The sequence below is a fragment of the Sinohyriopsis cumingii genome, chromosome 16, assembly GCF_028554795.1.
Source record: "Sinohyriopsis cumingii isolate HCF-2022 chromosome 16, ASM2855479v2, whole genome shotgun sequence".
NCBI classification, from domain to species: Eukaryota; Metazoa; Mollusca; class Bivalvia; order Unionida; family Unionidae; genus Sinohyriopsis; species Sinohyriopsis cumingii.
Window position 1 is genome coordinate 39,472,774 of NC_142976.1, and position 26,571 is coordinate 39,499,344.

The 26,571-nt window shown below is 34.7% G+C and overlaps 2 protein-coding genes across 2 annotated transcripts; both read left to right on the top strand.

The window, feature by feature from the left end:
• Positions 1–2,197: 2,197 nt before the first annotated feature.
• Positions 2,198–13,762, top strand: LOC149780257 (uncharacterized). Its single transcript, XM_089936188.1, has 3 exons — positions 2,198–2,336; positions 11,990–12,049; positions 13,200–13,762. The coding sequence occupies exons 1-3, from the start codon at positions 2,234–2,236 to the stop codon at positions 13,760–13,762; spliced, it is 726 nt and encodes a 241-aa protein (XP_089792314.1). The 5' UTR covers positions 2,198–2,233.
• Positions 13,763–14,250: 488 nt separating this feature from the next.
• LOC149780258 (uncharacterized) lies at positions 14,251–23,313 on the top strand. The gene is made up of 6 exons (XM_089936359.1): positions 14,251–15,143; positions 16,581–16,608; positions 17,552–17,724; positions 18,158–18,392; positions 19,352–19,676; positions 20,840–23,313. The coding sequence occupies exons 1-6, from the start codon at positions 14,283–14,285 to the stop codon at positions 21,579–21,581; spliced, it is 2,364 nt and encodes a 787-aa protein (XP_089792485.1). The 5' UTR covers positions 14,251–14,282; the 3' UTR covers positions 21,582–23,313.
• The last annotated feature ends 3,258 nt before the right edge of the window (positions 23,314–26,571 follow it).

A 26,571-nucleotide genomic window follows, 5' to 3' on the forward strand; every position in this document is an offset into this window, starting at 1 on the left:
AGCCATGATTGTAATATTTTGTTATTGGTTACGCTCGACACGTTGTTATTTATGTAAATTTTAAGCTCTCTAAGCAATGTCGATTTGTTTTCAAATTAAAAACTTTCTTATGTTAAAGTCCACGTGTAATAAGGTAGCTAATAGTGAACCAACTGAATCAACATGGAATTCTCCGTATTGCATTTTCTTGTGTCTATTACTGACGTGGGGGGGGGGGGGACCATTTGTCATTTTTTAAAAAAAATATGCTAAAAGCATGTTGCATTCAACGTGGTCTCCTGTGATGGTTATATTTTTATTTCTCTCGAAATCATTAATCAATCAAAATATTTTGCCAAATTGAGACCAATTGAAAGACTGTCATTATATTTTTGTTATTGGGTTAGTCGCAGTCTAGATGTCGCCGTTGAAGAATAAAGTAATGGTAATGTTCCCTTGTGGCATGGTTGATTGTTCATTGTTATTTTCAACTTCTTTTACCACTGAATGATAATATTTGGAGAATAAATAACTTTTGACCTTTTGATCAAAGGAAAAAAAAAAGCACTCGATAACCAGTAAAATAATACATTTTGCTATTTGATCTCATTTAATTTCTTCCTGACTATTATTTTAAGTGCTGTGAATATTTCCCAAGATGCAAGCCAGTTATGCGGATCTTTTGTCTTTTGTGAAGTGACATGTCCAGGAACTGCTCAATTCTCAGTTTCATCTTTTTTGTCTTCGCAGTTTGGAAGATAAAATGATGTGAAGTTGTTAGAAATATTAAGTGCAGGAAGACTTACCATGCTGCTTGCAAGTAATGAAAAATATTGAAATTTAACTAGATATAGGCCATGTGTGGAGAGGATAAAAAAGTAACCGAGTTCAGCAACATTAGAAACATCGTTAAAAAGTGTACATTGACAAGTGAAATAAAGAAAACAGACATCAACATGAAAATCTGAAAACCCGGAAAAAGGAAAACAGTGGTTGCACTAAAATTAGTACATAAAAATGGTTGGTATGTATCTTTATTCACCACAAACTGTGTTTCTGAGAAATGATTTTATACTGACCTGGTAAAGCTGACGACATCTTTGCGATGTATCGTAAATTTAGTTGAATACAAATTTAGACATGTATCCACATCAAACACGTGAATTAATTCCATTTTACTCTCTACAGTTTGGGTCATATTCCCATCAATGTTGATGCTTACATCAATGCTTACATCAATGCCATGATATTTTAAAATGTTTATGTTTATTTATTTATTTTATTTATATAGCGAATTAACAGTATCTACAGGCGAATAGGCAAACACGTCAAACTCGTTAGAACAAAGCGTAACAGAGTGGAGAGTGGTAAGGGAACCAGACTATTTCACAATCGGCTTAGGTGGCGCTATACAGTTTCGCATTTTCCATAGGTTAAGATTTTCAAGAAAAAGAATTTCCCCGGCTTCCCTCACTGGTTATACTGGCTATTAAAAAGACCTTGTATATCTTAGGGATAATTAAAAGAACCTTTAATTACCTTTATTTTGATGTATGATTGATGGGTGTACTATGGGTTATAGAGTATACAGCTTGGCCTCACTTCAAGTGTGAATCTTTCAAAAAGTGCTAGCTCTACTTGGTCATTTTCACTTCCTCAACTTAAGAGGTAAATTATATAAAAGAGAGCCGATAACTTTTTTTACATTTTACATATTTGGTAATTCATTCATTGCACTTTCAGAAGCTGGTATTGTCTAGTCTGGCAAAATTCATTTTCCCTATTTTAATAGCTGCTATGTATAGTGTACTTTAGACTAATTCAGGCTGAGTTTTTAACACAAGGGAGCAGTCATTTTAGTTAGCAGTGTGCTTAAAGCATGTAAAATTTCCAAAAGTTCAATATCCAAAGAAATATCATCCACATTACATTACTGTAGCATAAACAGGTATGCCAACATTCTCTCCATTGTGCATGTTTTAAATGCAAACTACTTCACCTTACATACGTCACTCTCTCTAAAGTACATATTAATTGGTGAGCGCCCCCTTAGTCGGTAAAAACAAAGTAGAGGATACTCCCATTGAAATATTTCAGACTGGATATCTAATCAATTTTGTTTACATTGGCACAAATACGAAGAGAGGGTAAAGCCGTCTTTATATGACGTCATAATATCGTCTGTACTTCTGGTAACAATTCCACCGATTCTCATCCGCCAAGATGGAAACTTTATTAACGTTCGATCTAAATTATGAGTTATGTGAATGAAAATCAAATAAATGTAGAAAACACCTCAGTCACTGCGATCGAACACCTGAGGCGCTTCAGAGACATCATACTTTGCAGGGGAGAAGGTAAGAATTTAAACTTTGCAGTAGTATCAATGTGAAATTGATGGTATTCCTCAATAAAGTACTGTATGTAGTACAACTCGCATGTCATGTACGCGCTCAGTCACTTTTTGCAGTAATTGGTGTAATTTTTGGAGAATCTGATTACAGACACCTCAAAATGAAATTTATTCAGTTTATTTCTCTCCTTGTGCATAAAAATTACACTGAATATTATTGTATACATTTCTCGAGAAATGCTAAACGCAAATTCATTGATGACATACATTTTTAGAATGCAACCACCAAGAAAGTTGATCTTATTTAATCCGGTTTCTGTCGCGCGCTATGATGTAACAGGGAGAGCGCTTGCTGTTGGGAAGAAGTTGTACTATAAATTTAAAAAAACCATGACAATGTCGTCATTTAAAAACAAAGCTTGGGAAAAGACCAACAGGAAATATACTCAGTACGGCACACAAGTCTAATAACTTGGTGGTAATTAAGTAACTTTGTATACATCTCATGTATGGTATGTCATATCTCAATATTTCAATTGATACCTATTTTTCCCATACAAATATCTTCTTTCATACACGCAAAAGACAGAAAGGCGGCAGTCAGGTTAGATTTATTTTAGTTAAATTTTGTATTATTGTAACTCAATTCTGTCTGGTTCATCTCAATATCTGCTCTAGAAACTTCAAAACACAGCTGCTTGGATCATACTTAGAGTGCCACGATCAGAGCACACCTCCCCATTGCTCTGTACCCTACACTGGCTATCCATTCGATCCAGAATCAAACACAAAATTTATTCTCTTTGCTATGTTTCACTGATTGAATCCAGTCCAACATACCTATCCGACCTCACCCATGTGTATACACCAGCAAGATACTTACGCTCCTCTTCTGACAGTCGTATACTCATTATTCCCACTATGAAAACAAAGTCATATGGACAGCGTTCTTTTGCAAACCAGGGCCCAGCAACGTGGAATGAATTGCCCACTGAACTTAGACACAAAGACACAGTGATCACATTCAAGAGGGCTCTCAAAACTCACTTATTTCAACTGCGAGAACAAACTTAAAGACCTAATAATGTTTCCTACATTAAATATTCTCAGCATGTTTTTTTTAATGTTTTCTAATTTCATGGTGTTTGTTTTTGTAATAATATTATTATGTTTCTTATCTTATAGGTGTTTTCTAAAGTTGTAAAGCGCTTAGAGCTTCTGAAAATTAGGCGCTATAAAAAGTCCTCATTATTTATTATTATTATTATGCTAAATGGTAATTTTGAAGAAATTTCATATGTACAAGTTAAAAATAAGACATACAAAAACTTGTATGTTACTTCTTTATTCCATTCATTGTTGAACATCCATAAAGGAGATGAATGAAAATACTTACAACTTCTTATTCATGCAACTATACCTTGATTCCCTTTTTTGACCTAGTTTGATGCCAAACTGCCATTGTAAAAGTCCATAGATATCGATAATTTTCATCTATACATTTTTATGACATTTATTTTGCAGATCACTCAAAACTCAAGATTGAATGAACTTTATTAGAATGATATTACTATTAAATTTTTTTTTAAAAATTATTTTAAAAATTTATACTAGTAATGTGTTTACATGACCCCTGTGTGACTTTTACTTTAGCTTCCTACGAAACAGCAGATTGTATGGTTTCACAGTATTTGAAGTGTTCAGGCATTTTTCTACATAGCGCCAACTATCGTGTGTTGATCTTATATGCACTGGATGATGATAAGTTACTAGTGCTTCATCAACAGTTGATTTTGGGAAAGTGTAGTGATTGCTGGCTACTATTATATTTTAAAACTGTACCCATAAGTATCACTGTTTTCAAATATGACTGTACCTCATGTTCTCAAATAAAATGTATATCTTCTTAAAGTTGATATCACTATAACAAGTCAGTTAACCAGCCCAATCATGTTATGCAAGAGTCAGATCACATGATTTCCATATTTGTGAAGAAGCCAGAGATTGAATCTATGGTAGCATATAAGAGTCAGAATGTGAAATATGTTGTTTTCTAGTGACTTTTGCAATGGACAGTTAATGACTTTAAAACTTTGTTGTACATGATTTATTACTTTTCATTGGAACAACTTGAATTGTTCAAACAGACTGATTGATCAACATGTACTTTCATACTCATGTTGGTGGGCCCATTATCCCAGAAAATCCTTGTCTCCCTTGTCACAGTTTGTTCAGGTGCATTGCTTTAATTCTCTCAGATAAGGTTCTGTTCTTAGAGGTCGTGGGTGGCAGAATGAGTGCCATGTAAGTAGTGTCAATTTTTCAAGTTGATTTATACTTTTGGCAACATGTACATCAAGTTCCAAACATTAAGACAAGTATATTCAGTCATAGGGATATTTTTGTTATTGTTGGTATTACTGCAATATCAGAGTAACTTCCCTTGCAAAATCATGAGTCTATGTCATGTTTTTTAGATCATTTTCTGCAATCAGATATCTTTTGTTGCAGTCATCTAATATGAACAGGAAATTAATGCATTTTAATAAATGGCAAAGAACAGCAATATATATATATATATATATATATATATATATATATATATATATATATATATATATATATATATATATATATAATCTAGAATACAAGTGACTATTTTATTACAATTTTATGGTATTAAACATATTAACAAAAAAGAGTAAAAACCAACAAATCTTTTAAAAATTCAAGAAATAATTTATTTCCTAGAATAAACAGTAAAAATGTAAAAAAGAGAACTTACACTATTGTGAATTAAATTCCAATATTCCAAAAAGTTCTATCACTAGTCCTAATGAATAAAGTTCAAATTAAATTCCAGTAGTGTTCCCAAAGAATTTCTTCAGCTTTGAATGTGATGATGTGCCTGTAATGGCATGTGGTGTGGAGATGTGCCAAAAGTTTTTGATGAATCACAATCATATAATCAAGATGTTATTGTCTGAAATCACTCTAATTCCAAATTAATATTCTTGTCCAGGCATATTATTGATGTGTACGTTGTATTTCTAATGAACAATAAATTTGAATAAATAATTCCACCTAAATGAAAATAATGAACACAATAATACAAATGATTCTGCTTCTGAAGTTATCGCAAAAATGAATAATGTTTCAATTAAACAAGATTATATTAAAAAATTAAGACACAAAAGTAGAGCCAGGATATAGGTCCTGAGTTCATTTTAAGAAAATTCTAAGATGTGAACAAATAAAATCTGTTTCTAAAATGTTACTAAAAAACATGGGAAACATCAGGTACAGCAGGTTCTTCATGGTTGAATTCCAATATCCTAGATCCAGACCTTAATAAACATGTTTATCCTTATTGATAATGATCCTTTGTGGTGTTCCACAGGGGTCCGTTCTTGGACCTGTTCTCTTCATTCTGTACACTCAGTCGCTCTCAAGTGTCATAGTTCATCATCCAGTGTCTCACCAAATGTACGCTGATGACACCCAAATATACAAATCTAGCCACCCAACTGAAGTTGATGCAACCATTATGGTGTAGAGAGGTGCATTTCTGATGTGAAATCATGGATGACTTATAACAAGCTGCAGATGAATGATGATAAAACTGAGGCCATTCTGATCACAACAGAAAGACTTTCTCATTCACATCCTTTACCTCAGACAATAAATATCAGCAATGCCAACATTAAATTTCCACAATCAATACGAAACCTAGGTGTTACTCTGGACAGTACTCTCACATTGCACCAACATGTCATGAACATATGCAAGGCTGCATATCTTGAGTTGAGATGCATCAACTCAATTCGCAAATATCTTTCAGTAGATGTCACTAAAACACTTATGTGTTCATTAGTTCTTTCAAGACTGGACTATTGTAACTCAATTCTGTCTGGTTCATCTCAATATCTACTCCAGAAACTTCTAAAAGTTCAAAACACTGCTGCTCGGATCATACTTAAAGTACCACGATCAGAGTACACCTCCTCGCTACTCTGTACCCTACACTGGCTATCCATTTGATCCAGAATCAAACACAAAATTTGTTTTCTTTGCTATGTTTCACTGTCGGATTCTAGCCCAACATACCTATCCGACCTCACTCGTGTACACACCAGCAAGATACTTATGCTCCTCTTCTGACAACCGTATACTCATTATTCCCACTATGAAAACAAAGCCATATAAACAGCGTTCTTTTGCATACCAGGGCCCAGGAACGTTGAATGAATTACCCACTGAACGTAGACACAAAGACTCAGTGATCACATTCAGGAGGGCTTTAAAAACTCACTTATTTTGATTGCAAGAACAAACTTAAAGACCTAATATGTTTCCTACCTGAAATATTCTCAGCATGTTTTTTATTTTTAATGCTTTTTTAATTTCATGGTGTTCGTTTTTCTAATAATATTATTATATGTTTTTTTATCTTATAGGTGTTGTCTAATGATGTAAAGCTCTAAGAGCTTCTAAAGATTAGGCGCTAAACAAAGTCCTGATTATTATTATTATTATTATTATTATCTTAATATTTACCACACTTTTTTGAGAAATGTTAGCTATGCATTATTTGTTTACAAAATAAAAATTTAAATGTTCCTAGTCAGGTACATAGTTATCTTGATTTTGGACAACATCAAGCCCAAAATACAATTATGCATAATCTGTAATCATAAAGAAAAACTAAGAAATGCATATTAAATATATAACAATTTACATGTTCACCGATCACTAACTTTTAGACCCGTAATACATGGAACTCTGATTTAAATAGGGACTACTTCACTGCTTTGATTTTTCAGACGTATAGGGAATTTTCACTGTGGATGTCACACACACACACACACACACACACACACACACAGAAAGAGGGAGAGAAAGCACATTTTTAGGTAAATTATGTTTTCTCTGAGAATCCTTAATCACATTGCATTAGGAATGGTAGCCTGCTACCTCTTGAATCCAGTCCTACTAAAAGATGAAATCATCTTTTTCTGTATGTATCAATCGACAGATGGTAATAATTCTTGGCCATTAACTCCCCTTGGCACCACCAGGTGTCACTAGTTTTTAGCTGAGTGAAATACTAATGAGGATGTTCACATGGTGGTGTGGTTGGGAGGGTTTTTAAATAATGCAATTGGGTAATGGTAAATATTCTTGGAGAAATATAATTTACTTAAAAAGTTTCTTTCTCCTTTGATTATGTTTTTCCAATCACAATACATTAAGAGAATAAGTAATATGAGGAGGAGATGCCGACCATCTGACCTCTGCCTTGGGTATCCTTCTAGGGAAGGATCACTGGATCCTCATGTGAATGATAACCCATTCTCCTAATTAGATAGCAACAGCATGGGGTCACTTGACCTGTGACCCTGACAAATGGCTAAGAAGATAAATATAGAAATCTTCTTACCTATATAGTTTCACTGGCAAATCCATTGAAGCTAACAGGCTATTATGATTGATCTATTTGGGTCTAGTGGCCATGTGTCCTGTCATCTACTTGATTCAAAGTTTGCCTCTGTGAGCACTAAATCTCTGAGATGATAGCTCAAGAATGGTTGACTCTGCATGCCAGCTAACAGCTTCTATTATATCTTGGATCAAAACATTGCACTTGCACACAAGACTCAGAGATGGCTTGAAGCTTCTGAGCAGTAATCTTTGTCACATCAGAAGGAAGAGGCGTTTGCATGTGCCACTACTGGTTTCTGTGCATTTCAGGTAATACTTGATAGCATGAACAGGATCTTGTATGGCTGCTTTCTCAGCCTGTCTAATGGAAAAAAGCGAGCTAGGTACGACTCTTTGTTTGCTGACAGTGGTAACTGTTTTGGGGTTACAAAGCTTGGTTGTGTCAAGAGAACCACCAAGCCCTCTGATCTGAACTGATGAGAGGTTGGATCAACATAAAGGGCATACAGCTTGTTTACCCAGCATGCAGAAGTTAAAGCTATCAATAAAAAATCAGTCAGCTCAGGGATTAATGGCACACAGAGGGATGATGTAAGCCTTCAGATTGGAGGGCTTTCTTGCTCTCAACATTCTCTCGACAATCAAAGGATTGAATTCTTTGTCTCACAAGGTTGCCTGATACAGGCCAAGCATGTAGAAGAAGAGGAGGGTTGGGGTAAAGAAGGACCACCAGTGTCCTATGGCCATTTTGAATTTTGCACTAGATATGGCTGTTGCCAAATACTGGTAAGTGTCTAAAGTGTGTTCCAGAAAGAGTTTGCTTGCAGCAAAATTTAACATTTTAATGAATAGGTGATATCAGACCCACATATTGTACATGATTATCAACACAGATTTGAGGGGTTGATTTGTCAGACTACACTGATGCTGGAATGATCGAACAGGAGGAATTGCACTAGATTCCAGTTGGTTAAAAATGCTATGTCTGGGATGGAAGAAGGGCTGACTTTTCCCAAGTCACTAGAAAGCCTAGATGATCTAAAAGAGAGATCATTCCCGCCTCGGAGTAGAATAGAACTTACCAAATGTTTCTGGAGGATATCATCCATGTAAGCTGCTGTCGTTGTAGATGACGTTGTTTAGAACAGGGGGCCAATGTAATACATAATCTTGGTAAAAGCCCAAAAGCTAATGTTAAGGCCAAAATGAGAACTTTGAACTGATAAACTGTGTTGCAGTAAGCAAAAAGATGGAGAATAAGTTTGTGACACAGAGTGGATTGGGATGTGAAAGTATGCTTTGGTCATATTGAGACTGATGGCATGCTTGTTCCATCAGATGGAGAGGAGGATTCAAGTCACCATCTTCATCTTGAATTGGTTGAGGCAGCTCAAACTGATAGCAGGTCTCATCTTGCTGTTGGCATTCAGAAAAAGAAACAGCCTTGAATAACACCCTGGGGATTGTGATCTTTTCACAATATCCACCGACTTTTAAAAAGTTTTCTGTTTTATTTTTGGTGAGTGATCATATCTCCTATTGTAGAAAGTCATTCTTCTTCTTGTGATCTGACAGTGCCTCTGTGAAGAGGGGAGATGAGGAGAGGGGAGGGGATTGTTGATTAACAAAACCTAAAGCCCTTCCAAATTACCTGGCTTCCCCCTACCTCCTTTCTGAGGAGATAGGGAGATCCAGTGAGCTGAAAATTAAGTTCGACCACCTCTGCACAGTTGCTCCTAGGAATCAGTGTTGGTGCACACGTGAATGAGAAGATCCATTGTCCTGAGGCTGCTTAACATCCCTTCACACTGGCAGGGGCTGAATGGTTGCAAACACCTATGTGGGTTGCGCAGAAAGGTGGATGGGCAGTTCCTGAGCCGTCTGCCTCTGAACTTCCTCTATTTTTTCTCCAAAGTAACAATGGACCAAACTGGGTCATCCAGAAAGATAGGGTATGACAAGGTTTAAGAGACATGGTTCGCACACATGTGATACATCGTAACAGGAGTAAATTGGCTGAACCCGTCAAAGCCTGTCCATGGTATAGTAAGCAGCCCTGTTCAGCAACTCTGTCAATCCTGGCCATGGCCTTCATAACATGGTGATTGCTGGGTGTCTCAACTGAGTCTAAAAGGTGCCAATGCGGCCAGATTCAACAATTGAGATCTGCCAATTCTTTAGAGTAGTGGTACAGTGGAGAGGGAATTCTACAGTAGCCAATACCCTGTAAATGTCCTTGATGGTGGTTTGAAAGCTAAATTTGTCAGTCCATTCCATGGTTGGATCTGAGTAAAATGTGAAGGATGGTGGATTTGAAAGAGTTCCATTACACTCATCATGTGTCAAGCCCCCAACTGGGTTGGCTTGTAGCACTAGAGAAGATGTACTGTTTGGTATGTAGACCCAATTTCATCCCTATGAAAACATCACCACCTCTCCCTTGTGGACATGCAATTAGCATATAATAGTCCGACACTGCTTGTTGGTTTGCCTGGTAAATGGTTGTCCTGGAAGCTGGCAGTGTAGAAGATGGTCCAGCTTTTACCAGTAGTGGCTGCTCCAAGGGCCTGTGAGACAGATTTCTGACTGAAATCTCTGTCATAGAAAGGGCATGTTTGTTAGACAGATGGATCATCACTAAGATCCCAGAAGAACATGGTTGATCTGATTCAATGAAAAGGTCCCCATTTTGGAATGGCTGGACAGTTTAATTTTGCATTAGATCCATTGGACCTGGTATAAACCCCATGCATCTGGACTTGTGTATCAATTGAGTCTAAAAGGTGCCAATACATAAAGACTTATACCCACTGCGCTATTGGAAATTGGGGAACACTGCCCCATCGAGATGGAGTTGGCTAGGCCATCTTCTCAATGAATGCCACGCTCTGACCTCGGACATGCAGGGGGCTTCCTTCACTTACTCTGTCTTTCCTTCCCTTCAATGCTAAATGGACTATGGCTTTGAATGTGGATTTCATGTATTTAGTAAACATTTATCTTGATATGATTTAAGAAGAGAATAAAGTATATGTTAGCAAATCATTATGTGACTAACTAGTTAAAAGCAAAAGTTAGCAAATCATTATGTGACTAACAGGCTAATACAGTAGCCCAGACTTCCTCCCACCATGTATTACAGATGCTGCATATCATAGACAGTGTATACTGGTAGACTTCCATGCTCTGAAATTGCACAAATAGCATTCAAATGACATTTTGCTGAAACGACACAAGAAGAGGAAGCAAAGCAGAATTTAGTTATATATTAGGCTACTAACTTGGTAATATAAATATATTCCCCATTACTAAGGAAGGAATAAAAAAAGGAAGATTCAAAACTTATACACTATGCTTTGAACTACTACATTTCAAGTACTTAATTGATCATTCTATTGAAACTACACAAGAAGGGAAAAACAAAGCAATAAATTAACAATATTTCATGTTAAAAACTCCCTAAAACCAACTCTAATACAAATGGAGGAAGCAAAAAAAGTCCAAGTCATACTAACTTGTAATGACCCGACAGTGGTCAGTGATAGTGTGGTGTGATGCCTAAAAGGGACAAAGTCCCTAAAAGTGACAAAATCACTCAAATTTGGCAGAAATTATAAAAAAATATGTATAGAACCTGAAGCAGAATGATTGATCCACACAATAAATGCAAAAGGAATGTTGGATGAATCAATTAGAAAACAAAAATGGCTTGGATTGTTGGAAGATAAGCTGGACAGTGTTATCCAGTCCAGCAGCAAAGCTAAAAATTACAACACTTGGTGCTGCCATAGGGAGGTAATGGACAAGAGTTGTTGCCCTTTGTTGATTTAGGCCGAAAAAGATAATTTTCATCTTTTAGTAAGGCCTGTTCCTTACATAATATCATTTGACAACACATTTGAAGGAGAAAGAGGATATAGTATGTGATCCTCATAGGTGGACAGCTTACCATGGGATTGTATAAATCTAAATAATTATGATCAACATTCATGTAAATAATAACTGCAAAATCATTCTTAAAAAATAATGTAATTGAATTAGTAATATAAATATTTAGATTTGCACAGAAGTTTTCACCAATCATGTTTCTTTAAAACTATATATCTTTTTAAATTTGATGATTTAATTTATTATTTTGACTTTTATGTTATTATGTAATACATGTGTGTATGCGTGTGTGTGTATATATATATATTTTCATTTATTTGTTTACAGATGGAACTTGTTGCTGTAGTTGTACTGGATGCAAGTTTAAGAAGCCACAAAAGTCCAAAAGTAAGATAATTCATAAGAATTATAGAATGACTTAGAGATGACTGATATACAGCACTTCATCACCACAAGGCACCTTCATTATAACACAGTTCATGTTATATGCTAGTACAGTCATTTAATTTTTTTATAATTATTGGGCAGTTTAACTATATGGTGGTATTAAATGCTGATACAAATTTCTTAAAACTATAGTGTTTTTATTATAACCTTTGATAACATGTTATTGTAAAGAAAATATGGCAGCTTGTTTGCTGTTGTAGATCCTTGAAAAGCAGCTCATGTGTATGTTTGGTTTCAGTTTAATTTTTTTTATTATGTTACAGTAGGAAATGTTATCATGACAATGTTAGTGATGTTTTATTGAAACTGAAAGATATATTCAACAAAGACATGTTTTACAAATTGAATCATGAGGTAAATGATGATCAACAGATAAAACAAAGTTGAGTGAAGTATGAAATGCACCTTATAATAGCTGTCAGCATAATGGGTGGACAGGGAAAAGTTTGAGTTTCTCATCATTTCAGTAGAATAGCTTCAATTTAGTTAATAGTCGGAAAGTACCGTTTTATATACATTGGAACCTCATTAATCTGGACACCTTCATTCCTAGTGAATGTGTCCAGTTTAATAAGTTTTCCTGATAATTGAATCATTTTTATTTTATAATGTCATCATATTGTATACAATATGTACATGTATTTGCTAGCTGCACATATATATTCAATAATGTTGAAATAAATTAATGGATCTATTGATTTTGTTAAACTTTATTACAACATGCACTTATGCATAAATAAGTTTAAACAATTACTGGCAAATCTTTTTTATGCAGGCTGATATCTTGACTCATGATTGAATTGTTGTCAAAGATCATAGCGGATTCATTTCAGATTATATTTAAAAAGCTGCTTTCAGGAGAGGTGTGTGAAGTTTGATAAATTTTCTATTTTCAAAGTTTGGCCTCATGAGAATGTTGGAAGTTCTTACCATAAAATGTCTGCAAGTACCTCATCAATATTGTCCAGTATTATTTTTGGTGAATGGTGTTTTTTGAACAGTTTTTTTTTTTTTGTGTACATTTAGAATAGAGTTACTCTCAAAAAATACTTCAATGTGTACCTAGTCTGGCTTGTACTTTTTATTGCAGAACCAGGTTACAGACAAAATCATGCTCGTGCTGGAGAAAATAATTTTGCAGGAGGCAGCAAACGGGGTAAGGATGTGAGGGAAAGATATAACGGAATCATCACAGTAAAAGAAAATGAGGAGCCCAGAAGGAGGAGAGATGGGGAAAATGAGGAGAGCAGTGGCCATTCCAATGAAAAGAGATCTAAAGGAAGAGTTTCAAGGAGAGATGAACATGAGAAGAAGAAAGCTGAAGAGAATGTGGAGAAGGTAGAAGAAAAGAGACTCTTTGGAGAAGTTGCTTGGATGGACAAGCATGAGGAGGAAAAATCCAGGACTTCTGTTCTCAAGAGTGTGGAAAAAGAAGATGAAGGAAATCCAGCAGATCTTGATATAGAGGCAGTCACAGAGAAGAAGGCTTCAGCTGATTTCAGGAGTGAGCTTAACACCATCAATGAATCTGATGTGCATGACAAAAAATCAAGGAAAGCCATGAGCAAGACTCAGCTTGAGGATGAAAATGAAGACAAGGTGAGCACAGTGAAATCAGAAGTGCAGGATATTGATGGTAGGAAGAAGCAATAGGATGAAAATGAGAAAAAATGTAGAGATAGAACATTATCTCAAGTAGATAATATGCAGAATATGGTCATTCCAGGAAAATCAAAATTGCAATAGAATATTGAAGAGCAAAGGGATGACAGAGAGGAAATGTGTAAAGGGAAAGAAATAACATTAGATGTAGATGATAAACAGTACATAGATGTCCCAGTAAAAATCAGAAATTCAGGGCAGTCTAGTTATTAAAAAGCAAAGAGTTCATAGAGAGAGAAAGCAGTTTAGAAGGAAAGAAAATGAAACCTTTAAAGCAGATCATGGGCAAATCAAATACATACATCAAAAAGCAAACTCAGTTATGGATGATGTGGTTTCCAACAAAAATCAAACAAAGATCAATCATGGAAAAAAATAAAGAGAATCTTTAGCAGACCATTTGGATTCAAACAATGGAGAAAACATTAAGGTCCTAAAAAGTGAGAAAGCTAATATAGATATTGTTTCTTTTCAGGGGGGAACATGTAGAAGACACAGGTCAGAAAAGGAGATGAATAGTAGTAAAGATGAGGAACAGACTATAGAAGATCCTAAGGGTCAGATAATGGAAATAATCAGCAGAAAAGTTGGAAATGAAAACAAGGAAAGGGAAAGAGAAGAACCATCCAAAAGCAACGAACCTACAAAAGAGTTTGAAGATGCAAAAGAATCTCTGGTTGACAATGAGGCAAGATTGCAGGCTAAAAACAATGTTGATGTTTTGTCTGATCAAGAAAGTCCAGTTGTTTCTAAACAAGAAGAATCTGGTGTAGCTGACATCCATGAAGAGGAGCAAAGAGAAACAAGTAGCAAGATCAAGAAAAAATTAAATTGTACCAATGTGGACCAAGAACTTAAGAAACTTCTTAAAGATGAAGCCTCTGCAATGGTCCATGATGTCATTAGCCGAGTCTTGACAGATGAAAAGCTGGTCAGTAGATGGCGTCAAATAAAACAGAATAAGTCTTCAGAAAGTGTTGAGATTCCATCGGTTGGCAAAGCTGAATATGAGAGGAGAAAAGATGGGGCTAACAATGCTGAGCTAAAAGGAGATCAAACCAGAAAGGAGTCCCTTGAAGCAGCTAAAGTGCCTGGCCAGGATCCAACCTTTGAGATAAAATCTAAAGAAGGAGATCTGGGTGAACAAAATGAAAAAGCTGCAGACAAGCGATCAGAATCAGATGTTTCCTCAGTGGATGTGATTCACCTTTCTAATGAAACCTTAAGCATGATGGCTGGTTTAGGTCCTGTCCCAGTTAAGGCAGTGGATGCAAGTCCCACCATCAAGAAGAAAAAGAGTGTCACCTTTGATACCAACATCACCAAGATACATTTATTTGCACCATATAATTCGGAATACAGCTCATACCAGGTTTAATTTAATATTTGTATTTTCTGTTCTGCCTGTATAAACATATCACAAGACCTGTTATTATTTAAAATGCATTATAAGCATTGTTTCAGTCAGAACTGTGTATTTTTATTTTCATTAGCAAAAAAGAATCTTTCTTCTCTCAGCATAATTTATATTAAGGCTGTTGCTTGATGTTCTAAAATAACTAACCCAGAGCAAATTTATTATATATTGTGTTTGGGCAACAAAGGTTATAAAGATCATATGCTTATGAAGGTTTGTTGTGTTCTAAACAGTGAATGCAAAGCTCAGGGATGTAGAACAGGCTCAGTGCGCTCTCCTGCATGCTGTAAGAGGTAATGGAGGTAGGAGCCACAGTGGCTTAGTGGCTCGTGTGCTGGACTCCCACCCAAAATGTTACCAAGGTGTGTTTGTAGACAAGGCTCTTACTCCTTCAGTACTAAATAACCTGCTTATTTTGCTATGTTGTAAAACATCAAACCAAACTATAAAGTGCCTAAATATAAGTTTCAAGATACAAAGTAGACATAACTAGAAATGTGTCCATACATTTGGATGCCTCTGCTATTATGATTTGTAAAAATATGAAAGTACAGGAAATCAGCAGCCATCCACTCACAAGGTCTTGATGCAGATTTAAACCTGTATGGTACTGAATGGTAGCATTTGAACACTGGATGTCTACTGCCTGCCTGAGTGTTTTGCCTGAATTAGCATTCAATTGTTCATACTATTTTCACTCAGATTGTAAATAGCAGAACATTGTAATATTGACGCTAGTTTGACAATATGAAGGCACACTTAATGTGATCAGATTTGAAGTTTTGAAAATGAGGTTTGCCAAGATATTTAATAGAGATTGTTTAGGATTGGCTTTCAAATGTATACGTGAGCTAGATGGGTGAAAATTGAACTTTCGTTTTCTATTGGATCCATTATATTTTCATGCTTGCCTCATTTTAGTCCAAATATCAAAGTTACCCAATTTTGTCACAAAGATTCATCTGCCCATGCGCAGTTTGATCAGGTCTGCTTTAAATCTTATGGGTGGAAGTCCGAAATCCAGACAAAAACCATTCTTGCACCTGCAAATTTCTTCAGTTAAGAAAATTGGGCCTCAAAACTACATTTTTTTTTCTTCAGATATATTTTTTAGTGTGGAGAATGTCTGTGTTACTTGATATCATTGTGAAACTACATCCTTCTTTTGGTCTCTAATACCACCTGCATGGGTCTATTGTGAACCTTCTTGACGTTGCTAGCCGTGGACAAAGGGTATTATCTCTTGATGCTAAATTACATCTCTCATTTTAGATTCAACCTTTAAGAATAAATGTTCAAGTTAAGATACTGTTAAGATCTGTATAATTTGTGTTGACATTATAAACTGTTTCTTAGCTCATATTTATTGAATAAAAAATTCTTTTTTCATAGGAAAACCCAACATGGAGGAAATTTCCAGGTGAGACTCATATCACATGTACATTTCAAATTAGACTTCATGATAAAAGTTTTGATTTCAACACCTTTTAGTAAACTGGATATCTACCTCTCTAATGTTACTTAAATCTACATTTTACCACTATCATAATGTTTTACATTCATCTTGCCTTGAAGGTAACCTTTGTGAAGCAGTCACCTGTCTTACAAAATAACATCCACAGGAACAATAGTCTGATCAAAATTGAGATCCCCAACAGAGATTGGAAAGACACAAATACAACATTATGCTTTGCTGACAATTCATTCAACATCTAACTTAGACTTTAAATATTTTAAAAAGTAGAATATGCCATTTAGAACATGCCATTTCTAATGATGACTCCCTAATTCAAGATGAAATCCTAATCTGATAGGTTACTGAAAATAAATAGACCTGGAATTACAAAAGTCACCAGAGTATGATTCTTTACTAGTACCTGTCAAATCTACTAATTTTACTTGGCTCTTGATTATATTCAGATTGCAGAAACCCATATGCCAATTGTTGCAAAAATGATCCTGTGTTAAGCAATTATCTGTTTTTGTGGCCACTTCTTTCCACTGCAGAGGTGACTTCTGAAGACAGTCTTTACCATATTTACATAGGACACTAGAGCTTTATTAAAGTAATGCAAAATAAGAATCCATGTGACATGTTAGTTTAAGTGATTTTTATTACAAAACATGTACACGAAAAGCTTTAACCAGACTTAAAAATTAGATGTTGAATAAAAGCTGATTTGTAGTTTATGGTATGGGGTGATAAGTTCAAGGGAAGAGGCAAGCAAACAATCCATATGCAAAAGTATGATACAATATGGTCACTCAGTGACCTTGGTGTTTTTTCAAAGAAAAGTATATAGATTTAAAAAATAAAAAGGATCTTTTCATTTGAAATATTTTATATTTTGTAAATCAAACAGATGGGCAGGATGACTTTAAGATGAACAGCAACATCTCTATGAATGAAAGTCAGCCTGTTGAAAACCTTCCATTTGATACAACCCACACAGAGACTCTCAGCCACCTTGCTGGTACATCACCAGTGCTTAAGCCAGTTGATACTGCCACCAGCAAGCAGAACATACATCATCAGGTAGAGCAGTAATTAACAGGAATTCTTATATATATGTATGTAGATGGCAATGTATCAAGTTAAACAGCAGTTTAGACAAATGGTTTTAAAAAGTGATAAAGACTGTATTTTGTTACATAAAGATTGTGTCATGATAGTGCATATAATGGTAAAATAAATAATCCACAATAATTCATCAAAATGAAACAGGTTTTTAATGGTGTGAAATCACAGTATGATCAGTTGTCATCAGCATAGAACTGCATTGAAGTGATGTAAATTAATTAGCAGTCCTAAACTTTTATTGATCTGTAGGGTCCATGGACATATCTACATATACTGCAGTGATATACTGAGGGTAGTGATAAAGAAGACAATGATACACTAAAGGTCTTCATAGTGAGGGACATGTACCTATCAGTTGAACAATTAACAGTGCTCTTGTTACTTTCAGGCCATTTTAGAAATCACACAAAAATTTGTCAGCCTGTTGAATCAGAATGGCAGGAAGCGAGCTCAGAGTGTTGTCAGCAGGGCATTGGAGCCTGTGAATAAGGATAAAGGTCTGCACAAAAACAAACTGGACATGGTTTTTCATGAAGATAAGGATCATCAAAAAGAGTATGAGGAGGAGGAGAAGAAGCAGGAGGAAGAGAAGGCTGACTATAACACATCATCTGGTCACAAAGGTAAGATTATTGACCTTACTTATGGTACTGTGAGTTCCATAGCTATTGGCCCCATACTCTGGCTAAAACCTGGCCCAGATCCTTAAAGTGTAGAACAATTCATGAGGATTATCTACATTATAATTGGCAGCTAATTAAATTACCTAATTATGAAGTTGAAGTTATATTGAGATGAAAGTGATTGAAAAATAACTGTAACAGTCTGTAGGCCATCACAAAATATAACACATTAATTGATTCATTATTTAAATTTTAAAAAGATACCCTACCAAATTTCCTATGTAGTAGCAGATAGGATTATGCAGAATTCCCAGCTACAACATTTCAGTCCTGAAAAGTTTATTCCCAAGTAATCAGTTTGGTATGCCCATGATGTGTTTATGGAGTGGATATAAAATATTACCCGTTTCTTTTCATCATGAATTTTGTTTGCACTCTGTAACGTTTAACATGCTACATGAACTCAAGCACAATTTGGACATGATGCGTTATGTTTGAAAGATCAAGGGCAAATTTGATTGTCAATTTTTCTATTTAGTTCCATTTTATTAGAGAGACATTTGTTAAATATGGATACATTTCTAGTTTTCCAAATACAATAGGCCCAGGCCACATACCCTTTTGCCCAAGGAAAATCATTCTTCTACTTCTGCTGTGTATGCACTGTGCAGCACACAAGACTTGAACAGTGCAAGTTTTAAATCAAAAAGAGATAAAGAACCAAGTACAATATGCATATACATGAACAGAAAATAAATATGTGCTTTAAAAATGCAAAGAATAAATAAAGAATAACATGACAAGAAAATAAAGAATAAACAATAAAAAGCAAAACATTATAAAGAAATTAAGAAAATAGTGAGTCTTCAGTCTGTGTTTTGAAATAGTAATTGTTATATTTCTTGATATCTGACTGCACTAGAGCTAAAATAAAATTCATTTTTGTTTATTTCAATCAGGTTCCAGCAAAAATACTGGGGATGAAAACCTCCATATAAGAGGCTCTGCTGTTGGTCAGGATGATGATGATAATGTTACCATCCCAGCAGGTTACAGTGACCCAACTTGGCCCAAGGAACCAAAAGATTCTGAGATGACCACTGGTCAGTCAGGTTCCATTCAGGCAGCAAGTTCTGTGCAGTATCCCAGCGCTCCAAAATCCAGAGAACCATATGATGGCACAGTGCCTGTTAGGAATACGACTCTGCCATTGGATCATGATCAGGATGACCAGTTGGGGATGTATCATGGATCCACTAGTCTGGAAGAAGAAGCACAACAGAGGTATATATTGGGGTATAATCAGACAGCATGCAGTTAAGAATTTATTTTTAAAAAGTTTTGCCCCAATATTTAAACCTTATTATAGTCCTTCTGTCTTAGAGCTGAATGTTTAATTGATGAATCTATTTAACCTAATAATATTTTTTTTATTGCATGATATTTCTTATTTAAGTTTATTGAAAGTTTCTTTTTTTAAATAAATGTTTACAAATATTATAGACCAGAAATGTGTAATATATAAATATTTGTTAGGGTTTCAATAGCAACTGTTACATGTTTATCCTGGATGTCACATTTCAAATCTCCAACGCTGTAATATCAACAAAATCAAACACAGAGAATGTGCAACATTAGAGGAGGCTGTCCATGTAACACGACATTCAGTTGAAGACTATTTAAGAATGCATTATGTTAAACTCAGAGATATAAGAAACACTTGCTCTTGATATAATTTCAGTATCAATTGTGAATGCTACCTGTTTACAATTATAATTGCATTAAAAGTGAAATCACCTGAGAACGCCCACATGCTCCATTTATCTTTTACATATGTTAATAACTGGATACATTTCCTTTTGAATGATTAAATAAAAGCAAGATGCTACTCATGATGAAAAGAAGTCTTTAAAATGAATATATTTGTACTTAACTATTAGGAATGGTCATTCATTTATACTTTTATTAGTTTATATAATGTAAACGTGTAATAACTCAAATGTCAATCACTCAGATACTCATCATCACTCAGATGACTCTGTAGTGTAACACACTGTAACACATTCTCATATCTGCTTAACACTTTTTCATGTCAGCCAACACATTGTAACACTCTCATGTCTGCTAACACACTGTAACACATTCTCATGTCTGCTAACACACTGTAGCACATTCTGATGTCTGTGACCATGGAAAACTCGAACTACTCTAAACTTAGACCCGAGAAGTTTAATCAACAGTACTTTGACTTGTCCATATACTCATATAAGATGAATTTTTATGGTAGCAGTACTAGATAAGACATATATGATACAAGTATGTTACTTTGATTTAAAAGTCAATAGATATATGCCAGAGGTGTTGGTAGAAATAGACCCAGCTACCAAGTAATCCAAGCTGCTGTCAAATACTTCTAATATCATCACCATATATTGTGCTAATTTCAGAGAAACAGATGAGGGCCAAGATGGGAGGGAACTCTGGAGAACCAATCTGCCTCCCCCTCTTCCCAAACCTGACCTGCTGGCCCCAAACCCTTTTCCAAGAAGAGGGAACAGCCTCCCTGTTGTTAGAGGACCACCCCTTCAGACCCCCATGCAAGCTACAACAATATCAAATCTTGGCAGAATTAAGGGAAAGTCCAATAGCTTGAGCAAAACTCCAATTTCACATATCAGCCATGACCTTGCAAAGGAGAGTGCCAGAATTCCTACAACCATACCAAGCATAAACAGACCATTTGATCCAATACAGGGTAGGAAACTGGGTAAAGCTCATGATGTACTTTTCCAGCCTGCTAGCCTACCTCCATTGAAGAACAATTTCAAAGAAATATTGGCTCCAATTGATGGGAGATCACCAAGTCCTGTTCTGCACGATATCCTGTTAAGAGGAAACGTGCCTCATTCCTACCCAATCCCAAAACAACCACCACTGCCTCGCCAGGCTTGGTCTGAAAGAAATGTCATACACGAAGTTGAAGTTGGTGCCTGGGATATTGATGATGGCACCATGACACCAGATGATGAGGAGCCATATATCCATTATCCACATCCCCCTCCCACTCCATCACCTAAGATTCATCAGCCACATCCACCCTCCACACCTGTCACCTCAACCTCATCTGCATCACATCTTAGAAGGAGATATAAACTCAGAGCTCCTAATGTTCCTGGCTTTCATGATTGAAATTTGTATAAATACATTTCTTGCAGTTTTATTTTCTATGTGTGTACAATTGTTTTTATAAAAATGTATCTATAATGTTCATTGTGGCCTCTTTAGTTAAAAATTTATCTTTAAAAAATTTCTTGCAGATGTACTTTTTCATGAACAATTTTGAAATATTTTACAATTTTTTTTCTTTAAAGATTCAGAAAGTTTCAAGAAAATGGGTATCATTTGGGATCAGATTTTGACTCATTGGGTTTCACAGTGGTTTTTGACATATTCCTTGTTTTTGCAAGGAATTATAACATCAAACAAATTTAAATATAGATAATTTTGGACTTTTTAAAGTTATTTCAGTAGCTGTGTTTGGGACCAATTACACTTTTGATTCCAATGAATTGAATGTATTCTAATTTCATTCAGCTGTGGAGATATTTTTCATTATTCTTGAAAAAGAGTTCAGTGGATAGTTCATGCTTTAATCATAACTTGTGTAAAAATTTATAAAATTTTAATGTCTCAAATGCATGTTTCTTTAGGTATGAAATTTTCAGTTGGTCAAACATTTATTGATTTTAGTACAAAACATACAAATGTGTATCAGAAGAAATTAATATCTGTAACACCAATGAGCATGTTTTCCCAGAAAAATGAAAATACATTCTTTTTAAAAACAGATCTGTGACATGTTTCAGCATCATAATTCTTTGTGTATTTTTTTGTTTATGGTTTGTCATTTGATAATCATGTTATCATATTTTTTTTATAATTATGCAACGAAGTTTTTAATTTCAATCATCAATTATGTAAAAAAATACTGTGCATTATGAGGATGGAACATATACATTAGAGAAATCTGTCTGAAATATTATCAGGATGAAGAATTTTTTTTTTAAGGTCAGGTGCCTGAAATTTTAAAATGAATTGTATTGTGATTGTGTTGAGGGAACTGAGTACAAAGCTGCTCAGATGTTGAGTATTAATGTATGTAGGAATGAGAGGTGATCCGATATCATGTTGTAATGCATTTCTTAGGACAGTCAGTTGTTGAAACTGATATTATTAAATAGAGCCATTGTGCAGAGTTACAGTGGGTGATTAAGATGATTTGCAGGCCATAACTCAATAAAATGATAATGTAGAATGCTGAAAATTACTAACATTTGGAGTCATACCAAAAGAGAACTGTACATCAGATTTTGTTGAAATCCAGTAATAGTGAAGAGAGTAATTTTGTAGAAATAAAAGTAGGAACAGACATAACAATGGAAGGAAAAGATAAAGCACTCTCCTAAAACAGGCTAGCAACAATGCTACATCTATTAGTATAAATAGTACTTTATTTTATTCTGGTATTGTTGTAAGTATTCTTGGGTATTATTTAAATTAAAAAAATACCTAATGATAGTATGTAATACTATTTACCAGTGCTTTCAATTCTGAAAGCTGCTGATGTGATTTGTGGAGTTAATACCAGAATATGAGTTTACTAAATTATCTTTCCTTTCATCAATATGCACTTTCTTGCTAAGCAATAGAATGGATGTAATAATGTCTGCTATGTCTTACTTGTGATACATTTAGGATCTACTGCCTGCCATCTCTTGCAAGGTAATACATTTGAGATAAAACCAGCAGTACTCGTGTCAAACTTGGTAGATGTACTGCATGTCATGGCTTTCTGGGCAATAACTAACATTGTAAGTAAAACTGCCAGACACTGGATGTAAAACTGCCTGCTATGTCTACATTGGTGATACAGTAGAAGATGTACTAACTACTGTCTTTCTGGGCAATGCCTACCACCTCTTACAGGGCAATACATTAGCTTTAAAACTGCCTGCCTTGCCATGCTTGGTTGATACATTAGATTACTCCTAGCCATCTCTTGTAGGCAATACATTATCAGAATTAAACTTCAAAGCAGATTTATTCAAATTCAAAAACACTAAATACATTTTATTATGCAGAATCATAGAGAGCGATGTGGACAATTGGCAGCTGTCACTCCATAAAATGATGTAGTATGCTAAAAATCACAGTCATTTGAGGCCTTGTCAATAAAGCTGCACAGAAGATTCTTTTATAAATAAAAATCCAATAATACATAAAATAGTAATTGTGCAGAAACAAAAGTGGAACAGACATGTATCAATGAAAGTAGAGATAAAACACCCTCCTAAAACCGGCTAGCTTAAAGACATCAAGGTCTGTTTGGATTAATAGTACATTTTTGGTTCTGGTATTATTAAAAAGATAAAAAAAATTCTAAAAACAATACATAATGATAGTAGATAATACTATTTACCAGTGCTTTCAACCCAGAAAGCTGCTGATGTGATTTGTGATCTTCATACCAGAACACCAGTTTACTAAATGATGAGTCAAACTGTCCTACTTTTGTTCTGCACAGTTACTTTTTTAATTATTATTATATTTCAAGCATTATTTGGCTGAGTTAAAACTGTCTAAATTATGCATATAATTTTTTTGTGTGCACATTTATATTATTATTATTTTTGAATTTCCAACAAGATTTTATGTACTGCATATTTTAGATGAGTTCTGTTTTAAGTGTTCTTGGTCATAATTTTTTACCCCAAATTATGTAAATCAATCTTTTATTTCTACACAGTATTGGGCTTTTCTTCGTGGATTTCAGCTTAATTTGATGTACAGTTTCAAAAGGACAACATCTCAAATGAGGTTACTAGTTATCAATGTTTTTGCAAAGTTTTTGACCCAAATGTTTGGATTAACTCCCCTTTTGTTTCTACACACCAACTCTTTTGTGATCATTATTGAATTTCAGCCATATTCAGTGTGCAGTCATCCTTTTGGTAGAGTTATGACCTCTGATTGCCAGTATCAAGTGGATTTTATGTTCCTCAACATAATGACTATTTATTATCACTAGATTTAAACCAAATTTGGTGTGCAACTTCAATTGATACCTCACTGTTTACTTGTCAGTTTTTAAAATTATAACTTTTATTGGACTTTTCAGATGAGTTCAGTTGTCAGGTTTTAAGTCTTTTTGGTAGAGCTCTGGCCTCAGTTTTGTTCATACACACAGTTTAATTTTCTTGCCTAATTCCATTTATTAAAACATGTGATTTCAGTCAGATTTGGTATGTTGGCAAATTCTCATCCACTGTGGCCTCCAAACTGTGGGACACTTCAATTGCATGTTCTAATACAAGTGATAAGATCTTGACCAGATTATTATAGCTTTTTCATCTAGCAAATTTATTTTGCTGTTTGAATCAGGCTGTTGAATTTAATATTGAGTCACTAATACTGGGAAAAGTAGAAGTTGCTATTTAAATTTAATAAATGTGCAAAATGGTTGTCACTAACAATACTGAAAGATGAAATTTTACAATTAATATTCCTCATATCTTTTGTATTTTGATACTCTTCTTAATCTTATTGGTACTGGTTAATTCTATTTGAACTGTTATTTAGCTTTTAGACCAAATCTATTGTCATTAGGGGTGTTAATATTTGTGGATATGATAATTTTAGTGTTATGCACAAGACACTGGTAGACATTGTATCAGCAGTTGATGATTGAAAATAATGGTATTGTATTTAAAACCTGCACAATGGTTCCCCTCCCCACATCTGTATTCGTTAAAGTAGTGCTCTCAAAAAGCAAAATTAGGCATATAAGTACTGGTGGTACCTTTGTTTTTTTCTTAATTTGTCCATTTTCACTATAGGTTGAGATAACTCAGGAACCATGAAAGTTCTCTATAAACATTGTTTCCATTACTCACAAAATATGAGCTTTTTTATATTTAATTTTGTCTGCATTGTTTGTTTTTGTTTACATGATCTGTGGTGCCTCACTTTGTCTAACTGAAGAAAAAAATCTGTTTAATGGCATTTTGATCAAAACAATATCAAGATTATCATATTTTTGATGGAAAGAGAGTGGACCATTTATTGAGTCATTTATTCCTGCACTTTTATTTTATATGCATGTTTATCCTTTTATAAGAACCACTTGTTTTCCAGATTTTGTGTTAGTAACTAGATTTGTCATCTTTAAGCTCTGACTTAATGGTTAAAAAGTCTGTGATATGCTAATTGAAAATAATCTTGTATAGAACTTTTATATGCCAGATGTGTTCAAAGCTATATTTGTATTGTGTGACAGATTATAATTATTTGGTTTATGTGAAGGAGTTCCAAAATTTATAATAAGTAACTTTTCTTCATTATTAAGGCCCATTGTAATTCTAATTTTTTTGTTTTTCACATTGTCATTTTGATTTACATGTACTTAATTCATTTCTGTGTATGTGGAATCAGTTTTTCAATAAACTTTTGCCTACATTACTTTTCTTGTATTTCATTTAATAGAATTTTTGGTATATCTATCAAGTTTGCATGCCATCATGTCCATGCAAATGGAAGGAGGCTTATACAAAATTGAAACAAAAGGACCAGACAAAGTAGACTGAAAGCATGAAAATTAGCTTTTTGTGTTGCCTATTTTTCATTCAAGCAAAGCCAAGATACTTTTTCGTTTTCATTCCACCAGCTGGAAGTGATGATCAAGAAAACTAAAGTTTTCAGTACAAGCATGAATTTTCTCCTCACCAGGCTCAGAAGCTCTAAAGCTGCAAATTGGAAATGACTTATAATTACCGTAGGTATTGAATATAAGTAGTCTGGTATTAAAATATAGAGAACTATTTTCTCTCTTTTGCTGATTGAATTGTTGACATGTTGCAGAACTGATACTAAATTCCATTTGTGCTTCAGGTAGTATCTGTTTACATTCCCTTGCTCTAGGCTATCTAAGGATAGAACGTTTGGGATGAGGACTGGCATTGTTCATTTAATCAGATTTTTCTGTCAGGTCAAGGCCAGAAATGGAATGCAGACATTCGGAGCATTTGTATTGAACTGAATGTTAATGGTAGGAAATGGGGAATTTCGGTCTAAATAGAGCACCATCTTTGTCCAAGCCCATTTTTTTAATGGGAACCCAAGT

Excerpts from the sequence above, each read along its gene's own strand:
- LOC149780257 (XM_089936188.1), top strand. The coding sequence starts at position 2,234 with ATGAGTTATGTGAATGAAAATCAAATAAATGTAGAAAACACCTCAGTC. Across the intron at positions 2,337-11,989 it reads CATACTTTGCAGGGGAGAAG|ATGGAACTTGTTGCTGTAGT; the intron begins GTAAGAATTTAA and ends ATTTGTTTACAG. Across the intron at positions 12,050-13,199 it reads GAAGCCACAAAAGTCCAAAA|AACCAGGTTACAGACAAAAT; the intron begins GTAAGATAATTC and ends TTTTTATTGCAG.
- LOC149780258 (XM_089936359.1), top strand. The coding sequence starts at position 14,283 with ATGAATAGTAGTAAAGATGAGGAACAGACTATAGAAGATCCTAAGGGT. Across the intron at positions 17,725-18,157 it reads AGCAGAACATACATCATCAG|GCCATTTTAGAAATCACACA; the intron begins GTAGAGCAGTAA and ends TGTTACTTTCAG. Across the intron at positions 18,393-19,351 it reads CACATCATCTGGTCACAAAG|GTTCCAGCAAAAATACTGGG; the intron begins GTAAGATTATTG and ends TATTTCAATCAG.